The sequence below is a fragment of the Rhipicephalus microplus genome, unplaced genomic scaffold (genome assembly GCF_043290135.1).
Source record: "Rhipicephalus microplus isolate Deutch F79 unplaced genomic scaffold, USDA_Rmic scaffold_34, whole genome shotgun sequence".
Classification (NCBI taxonomy): Eukaryota; Metazoa; Arthropoda; class Arachnida; order Ixodida; family Ixodidae; genus Rhipicephalus; species Rhipicephalus microplus.
Window position 1 is genome coordinate 1,180,135 of NW_027464607.1, and position 13,060 is coordinate 1,193,194.

Genomic DNA, 13,060 nt, shown 5'->3' on the forward strand with positions numbered 1-13,060 from the left:
TCACCCGGCATCGTACCATTCTGCTCGCCATAATCACGTGTACAAGGTCAGCGTACCTCGTCACAAAACCTTAGCATGTTCACAATCATTCCTCCCTAAGACGTCAATAGATTGGAATAACCTACCTGCATCATTAGTAAGCATCACCGACCCCACTCCATTCAGGAATGCACTAATAAACTCAAAATCGTGAACTATACTAATCGCATAAGTGTTATTGACTGTTTAGTGTATTCTTTGTGGTTCTAGTTCAGTTGTTTTTTTTAATAAAGTGTACTCCTTGCATGCAAAACTTCATCATTATATTTATCTTCATAATCCTGTTTACATAATCCTGTAGTTATTTTGTTGTTCATCTGTATTTCCACCCCTCCCCTCCATAATGTACAAATGTACCCTGAGGGTTTTACAAATAAATAAATAAATAAATAAATAAATCACCGATTACTTCAAATAATAATGGATGTCCTGTGAGTTGAAAATAAATGTAAGTCTTCTGAAACTTCCTCCTCGTGTGTTAGCTCAATGCACATGCGCCACTGCATGGAGAGCCCACCGTTTATTTAGCTTTCATTAATTCAAACTTTTTTAATTCGAACAAATTTTTGGGCCCTTTCGAATTCGAATTATCGAGATTCAACTGGATTATATATTTATTTTTTTCTTAGTGCTTCCACTTTCTATATCGTTGTTTCATTTTTATGTGTTCGAAACCCTGTTAAACAGCGTTTGGGTGGTAGGGCCATTGTCAGGCAGTTAATCTGCCTTTAGCCGTATCATCTCTTCACATTTTAACATGTCAAGATGTAACATATTGAAAATAAACATTAATACATTATTATTATTATTATTATTATTATTATTATTATTATTATTATTATTATCTATTTTCAACATGCGCTAAGTTGTGTGCAAGCTTGTGTACGTATGTAATGACAGTCATTTTCTCTTGCTCCTTTGTCTCTGAACTGGCTCTTTGTTGCACAGCCATGCGTCTGCTTAAAAATGCAGTGAAAATAATTTCCTCTGCTTGGAAATGCGGTGAAAATTACTTTCATGCTTTTTAAGCATGTCGTGTAGGCAGGCGTCTCAATACAGCATGTAATATCGCCGTAATATTGCATGGTACAAGTCTACATTGCCATTGGGCGTCTGAACATGAGATAATTCTAACCACTACATTAACATGGGTTGTGTTGAGCCAACATTTTAACAAGCGGACTTGTGTCCTGAAGGCTAGAACAGATCAGCACTTGTTTTTTTTCATCGCAAACTTCCATTTTCCCCTTCCTGGCATTTTTTTTATTATTTTAACAGAAAAGAGTGACATGAGGCTCAGCTGCTCCACTAACATTTGGTGTGCTAGTATCACACATTCAGTCGTGTTGTCACCAGCATAGCCTTCGTTGCCGTAAATAGTGTCGATTGGTGTTGAAAGCGATAGTCTGGAGCTTGGCATCGCCGGGATTCGCGTCGTCATGAATCATTTTTGTTTCGATCGAACCTTTGCAGAACAGGGATTCCAAAGTAGATGCCGTTCCAAGCTGCAATGAAGAGATGTGCGGATATGCATGCTTCAGCATGCTCGCTCGTGTCTCAGTTAGCTATATTTGAGAGTTTTGGCATGCGCAGCGTTCTAGCATGCACAGAGGTCTATGGAATATCAGTTTAGGGAATGGATACCAGCAAAGAAATAGCATACATTCGGTTTCTACTGTAACAGTTCTGTGCTTGCCAGATTCTTCTGTCAAGCACAGAACTGTTGGTGTCGATATAGCTAGTTTCGTTGTGACGAGGCGCCGAATTTTCTGTTGAGCTTTCGTACACTCTTTGTCGTCGAAATAACTTAACTGCGGGCCAGAACTGGTTTCCTCTGTAAAAGTATAAAAATTTGCACGTTTATACGTTTATATCAAATTATATTTTTACCCGCCTTCCAAAATATCGAACGCCTTGCGAGCTGGGAGGTGCGCTTCAGCACTCGTTGCGCCGCCCCCCTTTTCGCTCCCGTGATCTCTATAGCAGCGCGGCTTTGCGCTGGAGTTGGAAGGTGTGCTTTGGCACTCGCAGCGCTCGGTGCCCTCCGCGCGGCACCACGCCTTCACCATACTCTAGATAAAAGGGCGAGAGGGCTTGGACTTCACAATATCTAACTTGCAGAACTTTTTTTTTTTTCTCGTTTCTCTTTCTCTCTCTTATGCTTTCTTCCTTTACCCATCGGCTCAGAGATCAAGAACGAAACAGCTGACGTCGTCCTCCTTTCATCTTTTTTTATGTTTTGTTGCTTTTTTGTGAGTTTTAATCAGCCAACCAGAGCTCGCGCCTTTTGTTTTGCCCTCGCAGGTCACCATCGCCTCGCGATCGCTTTGTTGCTTCCGCTGTCGGGTCGCCTACGTACCACCGCATGTGCAGCATTTCTCTTTTCCGTGCGTGGTGTGCAAAAGAGCTGCAGACTCCTTGAATTATCGACCTTTCATGTAGCTATGGCCAGCATCAAGAAGCGCAATACTCTTGACATTGCGACAAAGTTGAAAGCTATTAGCGTGTTGAGGTTGGTGATAAATGTTCGACTGTCGCGTACGACTTCAGAATACCACGGAGAACTTGATTACCTTGTTGAAAAACAAGGCAGATATCAAGGCAAAGGCGGCAGAGCAGGGATTGTCAGGAGCCTGTCAGGTGCGCACTTCTGCTCACAAGAATGTAGAAAAGGCACTTTATGCCTGGTTTTTGGAAGTGCGTGCAAAGAACATTCAGGTGGATTACCCGATGCTGATCGCCAAGGCCAAATAGTTTGCCGCTGCACTCAGTGAAACAACTTCACTGACAACAGCGGATGACTTTCCCGATTTAAGCAGCGCTACAACATTATGTAGCTCGCAAAGAGAGGGTTGCTTCTTTTCTAGAAACATGAGCGCAGCTTCCAAACAAAAGCGTCACAGTCTTTGCAGAAGAGATGATTCGTCTGTTTTGCCACACTGAGCCTGACATGATTGAGGAGAAGGTTCGTTTCTTCATGCGAGGAGTAAAGCAAGATCTCTTCGCTGGGCTGGTGCAGAATCTACCCAAAACAGTTCAAGAGTTTGTCTCAGAGGATACGACGATCGAGAAGATGCTCTGAATGCGCACCCGCTAGTACAATCGTCAATCGATGCAAGACAGTGCAGCGATTCACACCCTCGGCTCCGACGACATACGTGAAATGAATGGACAAATTATGCGGGAGGAGCTACGGAAGCTGTTGCCTTCATCGCAGCCTTAAGTACACTTAATTGCCCACATTGTTGGTGAAAGAGTTCGGCAATTGCTTGGAGTTTCTAAAACGCCACAGCCTCAGGAAGAAGCTATGACCTACCCTGCTGCAGTCTGCCATCCTGTACCTCCTACGCAACAAAGCCAAGATGCCGCACAATCACACTGCCATCGCCATACGACGACGACGACGCTACCACCACCTCAGCCATACCGGTCGCCTGCTGGACAGCGCAGCGCGCCAATAAAGACCAACGTTTGCGTGCCCCTGACAACCGCCCGCTCTGCTACCACTGCAGGGAACCAGGCCACACCTACTGTCGCTTCCAGTTCTGCCAGATGGGCCTGCGTGGATCTGCCATTAATGCACCGCCTCCCCAGCGTGGTGAGAGACTGTAATGTTGTGGTTTTCCTTCACACAACAGGCAGGTTATGTTATGCACTGGGGAGGTCCGAGGTGCTGCCTCAAGACACTTCCTGAAGGACGAGTTTATTTAAGCCAAAACATTAATTAACAATAGCTCGAGAGCATGTGACCCCAATAAATATAACCGGTCCTACCCCTCGGATAAAGCACTCGGATAAAGTTACAATAAAAATTATTCATGCTATAGTTTAATGCTAATGCTGTAGTCCCTAATTTTTGAGTTGTTAATTGTTGAGTCCCTACACAGAGTTGGTTGTGGAAAATCGTGAAAGATCGGGGTCTCACCCACGTCATTGAGTGGAAGCCTGGGCGCAAAACACAGAGGTTGATTCTATCGTCGGCGTAGTTAGCGTCGACGTTGAGCAGCTACACGAATGGTAGGATAAGCAGCCTTCCTAGGCTGCCGGTGAACGCTGGACCAGCTGACGCTGCATTTGATGTACTGGCTCCGAGGTAGAGTGCCGGCCGGACAGCCTCGTTTGAACACAAGCTTGAAGTTTGACTACTCAAGTCTGTCCATGGACACAGGAACGTCAGCGCAGCCAGGTAGCCATGGAGCCCCTCAGGTCACCGGACAATGGAGGTACCAGCCTTGGCTAGGGTCCGAAACCGGACCACTCTAATGCACGGCTCATCTTTCTCCGGCCACTTCTGTGACTTTTCTTTCTTTTCTCTCTCGCGCGTGCTTCGAGCAATTGCTGCGTCTGCATCAAATCGACGTTTCAGTCATTTCTCGCTTGTTCGTTTACGGCCATGCCAGCTTCTTCTTTCTTGCCTTCCAACTTGTTTCACGGCACTCACTTCAAATTCTGAATGACTGTCAGTTGGGCGTGTTGGTAAAGGTTCATGATGAAACAAGCACAAAAATACACACACTCAGAGAGTTCAAATTCTGCACACTCGATGTGCTTTAAATTCCACGCACTTCATCACAGAAACATTGCCGATTACCTCGCAGGAGCGCAAGGGACACCCAGACGGTCTTTCTAATCTCTTTTTCCAGGCCACTACACCTCAATGCATTGCAGCCATGCAGTATGCCGGTCCTGTTCGGGGCCGGTATCTGATTCCTTATTAGGAAAACAAAGGGCATCAACCGATGAAGGTGAGTTTGCTGTAAGATGAACTATCGAAGATTTTCTGCCGCCGACGATGACGGTGTGACGAAACCTTAATAACCTGCCGTGACCCATACGCAGCTCTGACGTCGAAATCTTGAGGCTAGAAAAAGACCTGACAATGCAACGTGGAAGGGGTGGATCAAACCGATGTAGCCGTGATTTAACGCCTCAATGGAACCGCAACGCAAAACGACGAACAAGCGATCTTGACGTTCTTATCGACGGTCACAACGTCACCGCTCTCATTGACACTGGTGCCGACTATCCCATCATCAGTGAGCCATTTGCCACCAAGTTGAAAAAAGTGAGGACCGCTGGAGTGGACCCGAAATCTAGACTGCTGGAGGCCACCTGATAATGCCAGTTGGAGTTCACACAGCCACAGTCATAATCAACAACGGGACTTATTGTGCTAGCTTTATCTTACAACACTGCTCCAGGGAAGTGATACTTTGGATAGGCTTCCTAAGTAACCATGGCGCCATGATCGACCTGAGGTATGAATCAATAACACTAACCTCAGAAAAAGCGCTGCCCTACACAGCTCCGGAGACCCACACATGGAATGTAATAGAAGAGCAGGTCACAGGGCTGCCTTTCTCCTGCGTCATCATGTCTTTACTGAACTAGTACCATTGATATTCCGCACTTGAACATACTAGATCAAAAAGCATCTGGCAATGCCCAGATTACATGATATATTGGTGTTAAAGAGCACTTGGACAATGGTAGAAAAAGCCAAATATACAGTAAGGAGCTCATGAGTTGGCACACTCAGACTCAATTAGAGCCGCTAGTCTGGGCGAGTTCAAATGAGTAATATTTTGGTGAGCTTGAGTTTGAGTGAGCCTCAAAGGCAAAATATATTTTATGAGTAAGCCTGAGTGAGTTCAACATTCTGGCCGACGTACACGCACAGACAACTTCGAGAAGCATCACGTATGTCTTTGTTGCTTCTTTTTAAGCTGGGAAATCATACTTGGCTTTCAGAGTTTCTCTGTTTTGATACCTCTGTTTTGTCCACGTACACTTGAAACATATCAAGTTATGCTGCGACATTGTACCGGTGTACCTCCCATGCAAGGTTTGTTTTTAATCCAGTCTTCACTGTTTCTGCAAGTGGCTCACAGTACGAACAAATTAAAACAATAATAAAATAATACTTACTGGGAGCTAGAGCATCCTTACGAGCTTTCTAATATGTGACCATGATACTGTCGGCCACACCTTTCCTCGTAGGCTACTGTACCAAGCCACTTCTGACAATGTTGTGGCCTAAAGCCATTCATAAGTTCAATGGTGTCCACAAGCCAAGTAATTCACAAATGTCCAAGGTGTCGACATGTGGGCAGAAGTGCACGTACATGATGCAGTCCGCTGCATTAAATGCAAATGGGTGAGCCTACATGTATTTTTTCGTTGTATTGCTGACACTTCTTCCAGAAGAGTGCTGCTGCAAACATACTTGCTGACCTCATACTCCGAGCTCGATAGTATCATAAAAGATTGCAACCTCGATATTAGTATCATAGAGATCACACCAGTATGTACTGCAAGTGTGTTTCCACAAAACTACCACCTGCACGCCCAAATAAGCTTTGTGAAGTCACTGAAGAAGCCAAAATGTTTCACGTTTAAGTCAGTGATGCTATAGCTGCGCCGATTGCGCCAAACTACGCCAAGATGGGGAAGCCTACTACATCCTCCTACATTTCCTCCTTTCTGCTCCAAACTGCGCCTAATTACAAAATACTATCGAAAAAACTGGCGCAGCGCATCATCGACGACAACGCGCAGTTAGGGGTAGCCTGTGACGTTCCAATGTTGCCACGTGGGAGGAAAATTGATTGTTCGGCCGGGGGAAGGGAGGGATACGGCCAAACGCTTATTTATGGGGAGGAGCAGACAATTGTCCCCAGACTGGTGTAAATTAGCGTGACCCCCCCAAAAATGTACCTTGGACGGAACGGCTTGCCACGAGCTGGTGTTCGAGGCTTCGAGCTAATCGTGTTTGGCAGGCGGATAGAAGACAGCACGAAATGAAAGCTAGAAGGCAGTGAACTAGTGAACCAGTTTAAATCTTCTTTGTAAGTCGTTGTCAAAGGTCAACTCAGACTTAGCACAAATATTAAGGGAGGTCGAGGTTTCCTTATTGAAAAATAGGAAAAAAATTGATTTTTTGCAAATTAAGTTCTCGATTTCTGGAACCTTTTTTTTTATCTTATTCCAAAATATCTACCCTGAAAACCGTGTTGAAGTGCTTCAGAAAATTTGTTTCACCCTCCTAGGTAGCGAGAATATTTCTGTAAATCGCAAAAAAAACACCGATTTTCAAAAATTGTAGCTTCGCGATGGTGCGGCTGGTAGTTTACTCCTTTGGCTCATCGGAAGAAGAATTTCTCCGTGTTCAAATGTCCCACCTTAAGTGACTCCTCCATTTAAAAACAAGTGCACAAAATTCAAGTGTTTGAAGGCCGTTTTGAGGCTCCTGATTGACTTTGGCCGCCTTGTTGCCCCAGCTCGCCTCGCCGTTGGCTCGGTACTCGCTCCGCGATATCGTCTGCTGCTTGTGTGTGGCGAGGATATGACTGTCAAAAATCGCGACTTCGTGACGTGTTCACGACTCGACGATCACTTAGGATATAATTCCGCTTTAGTTAGGAACTGTAAGTGGATGCTTGATCAGATTACTACGAGTGGGTTTGCGGTCTACGAGTATGGCACGTTGTCGGAGTCGTTTTTATGCCCAACTCCACTTACGATGAGACGAACTTTGCTAGCAAGAATGACGCGCTAGCGCACTCGTGGAAACGTGTTTCTTTGCAGACAGCACATCACTCGCTAGCTCCTCGGAATCGCGGACGGGCATTTTACGCATCGGCAGCAGACCCCCCAGTCAAGCTCGTCACAGCCCCCCCTCCACTGCCAAGATTGCTCAGAACAGCGGCTAGCAGTTTTTCGCATTGGCACTCGAAAATGTGATCATAAGCCCAGTGCGCGTCGTTTCTTTTCTTTCTTCTTTTTTTTGTCATTGTAGCTACTCATTTTGCGCATTGTCACCGAACGCTGCTGCCAAGTGCATCACGCATGGGCTGCATTGTCCACGCGGTCACGCACTTCACGGTCATATGGAATGCTGTCAATAAGCTTTTGTGATGTGCTTGGAGCCGTGCTTGGTATTGCAGCGAGCATCTATGAATGTTCTGAGACAATGAAACCCTCATAGATTAGCATTTCCGCGACCCCTAAAAACTGAAGCTCTTTGGGCGACCGCCGTGATCACACTACATACTGGATCGAGACTCGAGTGCATCTGATGTGCCAGTCCTTGCTTGGTGAAAGAAAAACGTGACTCTCTGCAGCCCTTGAAAAGATGTCAAGCAAGAAAACAACCAACTAGACAACAGCTCTTTGTAATTAAAGAAATTAAACAGGATTGATATAGTCTTCAACAAAAAAATTCATAGTGATTTATTTGTTCTTCAACAATAACTGCTCTCCTACATTATTTCGGCAGCCAGAATGCAGTACCAGTTCGTAGTTGATTGCATCTCGTATTAAAAAATACACTGGATAAGGTTTAAAATTAGTTTGGGTTAATATTCTGTGATGTTATACAAACATTTCCAAACATTCTTTATTGCACAGAACTTTTCAATTTAAAAGCGTTCCTCATTAGTTCACTGCCTTGCTTCACACGGTCAATGTCCCACTTGGCAGTGAGCCTTAACTTGCTCCAAAAGTCATTTTCTCTCGCTCGAAAACACATTTTTGGCTGCTCCCCTGGTGAAAATTTGTAACTGGAAATTCAACTGGTTTTAACTGGTCCCAGTTCAACTGATTTAAGGAACACATTTCCAATTGGGAATGCATATCTAGTTGGAAACTGGGACCAGCTGGGAATGCATTCCCAATTGTGAAATGAAATATTTTGTTGGGAACAGGTCGCCTTCCCCGTTGGTGCCCAAATATACATGCGCTCTAGCTAGTTGGGAGCTAGCTACATCAATATAATTATCATTCTAAGAACATCAAACACTCTAAAGGACTCAATGTTAAGTGTAGAAGATTATACTGATTTATTAGTATTACAAAGAAATGGCACATCGTGCCGACTGCTGCTGCAGCTGACTTGAATCAGCAATGTGGTTGCACATACTGTGACATACAGTGCAAAGCTTGCTCCGCTCCGCTTTCATGTCCGTAAGTTTCGTGCTGCAGCTGATGTATCCGTGCCATTCACCCGTGACCAATGGGGGAGCGTTGCTGTAAGGCAAGTGGTAATATGTTAAATGCATGTCTTAGAAAAGCCATATCAATTTAATAAATATACCCAGGAGACCAGCCGTCTAAAGTCTGCATTAAGCACACAATCTGCAGAGATCTTGTCCGATCTAATTCAACTTCGTTCAAGTCGCTTAGCTCAGCGGCAAAAACAAAACAAAAAAACACTATGAGCAGTAAGGCGAAAGCATTTATATTTTTGCTCGAAGTCGCATGCCTACACACGTGCGACAGGTTTGAAACACTCACTTCTATCCATTATGCGCTTTCCTTGTCGTTGACAGAACTACGTATACTTGTTGCTCATGAAGTCATTCAATATATAGGTATTGCCCGGAATTCGTTTTCTGTTATACTTTAAGACAGTAAATTTGCAAGCACTGTACGCAAGCCCATACACAAAGATATAGCAGGGCCGAAAGCATTAGTTTACAATAAAACCTTCCATCGTCTCAGCACTCGAAACATTCTGCGCTGCATTATATAGCTACATCTTCTCTAAAATACTAGACAACTAACTAGCACTCGAAGCATATAAGTAATATAATTACCTTCAAATGGCTGCATCGGGGACAAAGCAGGCAGCACAGCAACACCCACTTATTGATTTATGTATCCGTCTTGTCACAGGTAAAAGAAAGTCTTGTCTGGCTTTCACCTGAGGTTAAAGTCTTCTAGAAATTTAACAGTCGAACACTTATTCGACAACATCTAATTTACGCACTCCGTAGCTCCACGATCCTTTTAAAAACAGCACAACTCAGCAGCACGTCCACCGCTCGGTAGCTAGCCCTCACCACATGGGCAGTACGAAAGTAATGTTGCGCTATGTTCCGAAGTTCTTTATATTCGTTATCCAGTTTTTTTTGTGCTATAAATATTGTGGAATTAGAACAAAATAATTCATATCAGTTTATTTTATGCATAACATTTTTGTTTGATTACTTTTTACTGCTTCAACGTTCAATGTTTGAGCCTATGAGATACGGAACATAACATTTTTGTTTGATTACTTTTTACTGCTTCAACGTTCAATGTTTGAGCCTATGAGATACGGAACTAATGTGATGTCTGTCATGGTAGATAGGGTGTGTTTGTGGAACCGTGTTTCAGTGTTGCCAGATTTGGCTATAAATAGCCAGTTTGGGCTACATAAAAAAAATGTTGGCGTCATCTTGGGCGAGTTGGTTATGTGGCTATATTTTGGCTACTAAAAATGACAGGCTTGGCTTTATTTTGGCTGTAAGTCATGCCGTCATAGCTAACAGGTGAGTCTCATCTAGCGGACACAAATCTCTAAAAGCGCATTAACATTTGGCCTTGAAGAGGCCGAACACACCTAAGTTCATCAGGAATTCGCACGCTTTGTCACCTAAGAGAGCAGAAAACCGTGTGGTGTGCACCAGCATTCTATGTCCATCTTTGCTCCAGTAACTGATCAACGCCTTACCGGAAGTCGTAGTTTGGCTGTACTGAGGTGTGAACCATGCAATTTTAGGCCGCAATTCCACAATAGAAGCCAAGGAGTTAGATGTTCATTTGTAGTGGCACAGGTGGGCTTTCGTTTTTAAGACTCCTCTGCGATTTCGCAGATTGTGCAGAATGTTGTCGGGATCAACGATTCTACACGGGGCAGCACTACAAGTCGTCGGGGTGCCCTAGTTTACAAGAAACAGTCCCTCCTTTCTGGGCCTTTCGGGCCTCTGCATTACGTGCCGTGCCACATTTCTGATGCACTGCACCAAATACAGTAAAATCTCAGTAGAACGAACACCATATTAACGAACTTTTCAGATTAACGAACTTCTTAAAAATGCTGTGCTGACTGCTAATAGTTTCAATGTAAAATTATTTTACTACTATGTACTTAAGGATACCAAACTTTCCAGAATAATGAGTGCTAATTTAGTTGTACATTATATTAACAATGCCTCAGTACAACGAACTCATGTTCTCAAATCTGTGGGGACCGCTGGAGCGGTGCAAGCAGACGACACAGCGAACTAATGCCTTGCTTCTCGGAACACGCGGAACAATGTGGAGGGGAAAACAATGAAAGGACGATTTTTTTTGTTTTGTTTGTTATTCAAACACCGACACTGCAGGTTTATGAGCGCCAAGGTGAGAGGCGAAGGAAACATGGGAGGGTGAGGTCGACAAGGCAGAGTGGGAGTTGTGGAGCAGGAAGCATAGGCGCGGAAAACCTGAGACAGTGAGGGAGCAGAAAACGAAACGCGAGGAATTTTCTTTTTTAGCTCTTTCTTTTCTTCAGAAGAGGCGATGACAGCCACGATGCTTTGGGTTTTTCTTATTTTTGTCACTTCTACATGTCCTCTAGCAAGCCTTATGAGTCCTGTGCATCTCTTTTCGGTGATTATTTATCGCGTCCGCAAAACAAGTCGGCGTTCGCGCTGTGGTGCTACTACAATAAGTTGATCTCTGCCTGCGACGAAGAAGCTGAAGCAGTTTTCACTAAGCGAGAAAAAGGATATTCTTAGGCAGCTGGAAGGCAAAAAGCACGCTGTTGTGGCCAAAGAACTTAGAGTGCTTGCATAAAAAAAAAAAAAAACACGAACTTATTTAAGTAAACGTGCATTTTATGGTGTTCACTTGTGCATTTTTTTTTTCATGAAAAACGAGTTGGACCCACCGTTGTAAAGGTAAGTCATTTTGGTCAGTGGAAAATAAGTATTTATGGTAAATTTTTTGGGCTTTCACTATAATGATCTTTCTAAATAACGAACAAATTGCTGTGGTCCCCTGAAGTTCATTATACCGAAGTTTAACTGTATGACAAATATGCTGTGATTGGTCGAGCAAGAGCCTACGACTTCCTGTTAGTCGGCAAGCAGCTGTCCACGCTGCTTTTAGTTATTTGTCGTGTTGCCCGCCTGCGGGCAACACGTGCGGGGCACGACGTGTCCTCGTACGGGTCCATCGCGTTGGCAATCCTTTGAAGGGGTGCATGCAAAGCGGGGCCCATACCGGCTTGGCTAGTTATTACAGCACTCCGTGCTTTAAAAAAAACCAAGGCGATAATTATCTAGGATTCTCCGTGTCCTTCTAGCATCGCGTCTCTCATTATCATTCCGTCCTTTTGGGACTTCAAACAGCAACGATTATCCCTATCTACTGTATGCAAGAATCTATTCTTCACTGCCACAACAATATGAATGCATTCATTTAAAGTAAACATTAACCTATGTTAGACATATATGAGCAGTGCCGTTACCAAGGGGTGGCCCTCCAAGCCCTTGCACCCCCCCCCCCCCCCTTCGTAATCAAAAATGTGCCCCCCCCCCCCCCCCCCCCGCTGCAAAAAAATTTCAGCTGCAGTCACTGTCAAATAAGCGGTCATTTTCGTATGTAGTAGAGCTAAACTGAATTCGACGCACCAAACTAGTCTTAACAGGGATGACGGCAAAGGCTGGTGTTCATGATCATGAAAGGTATCTGGGGAAGTACAAAAAAATAACCCTTGGCCATGTTTTGCTTCATTTATAAAATATAAATGCAAAGTTGGTGATAGCTGGTCCAATAAAACAGCTCACTTCAGAAAGTAATTTTCCAGTAGAAATGAACTGGTGAGTTGTGCTTGCACAGTTTTGTTTACTGTTCATATTTTTTATTTTATTTAATGTTGAAAAGTTTGTTCAACTGCACACAGGATTAAAGTACATTTATTTGCTTAACATTTACCTGAATATATTTTTAAATTTTTATTTATTTACAGATAGTGCAGGCTCTTCTTGGGCCCATGCAGGAGTGAATACAAATAATATAAATAGACAGAAAATACAAATACACAGTATATCTTGGCACAGCTGAAAAAATAATACATAGTAAATTTGCAAGTCAAAAAACATAGCATTTAGCAGGAATAGCAGCAGTATTTAACAATATAGGATAAGTGCGACATAAATATTTTGCCACCCATTCAGCATACACACATACACATATATACATACACATATAT

At 43.7% G+C, this 13,060-nt stretch overlaps 2 protein-coding genes across 14 annotated transcripts in view; one reads left to right on the forward strand and one right to left on the reverse strand.

The window, feature by feature from the left end:
• The window catches only part of LOC119162985 (tRNA (34-2'-O)-methyltransferase regulator WDR6), a 996,048-nt gene that overhangs the window by 901,170 nt on the left and 81,818 nt on the right, over positions 1-13,060 (forward strand). For 2 of the 12 annotated variants that reach the window (XM_075884509.1, XM_075884510.1), the window contains exon 23: positions 4,683-4,784. The exons of the other annotated variants lie outside the window; for them this stretch is intronic. In XM_075884509.1, the coding sequence (XP_075740624.1) occupies positions 4,683-4,784 (102 nt within the window). The remainder of the gene's footprint in view (positions 1-4,682; positions 4,785-13,060) is intronic. 12 annotated transcript variants of the gene reach the window in all.
• Positions 1-13,060, reverse strand: part of LOC119162986 (uncharacterized) — a 130,884-nt gene that overhangs the window by 11,065 nt on the left and 106,759 nt on the right. Inside the window, exon 3 of one of the 2 annotated variants that reach the window (XM_037414874.2) lies at positions 8,856-9,066. The exons of the other annotated variant lie outside the window; for it this stretch is intronic. Within the exon in view, the coding sequence (XP_037270771.2) occupies positions 9,040-9,066 (27 nt within the window). The 3' untranslated portion in view covers positions 8,856-9,039. Of the gene's footprint in view, positions 1-8,855; positions 9,067-13,060 lie in introns of those variants that run through there. 2 annotated transcript variants of the gene reach the window in all.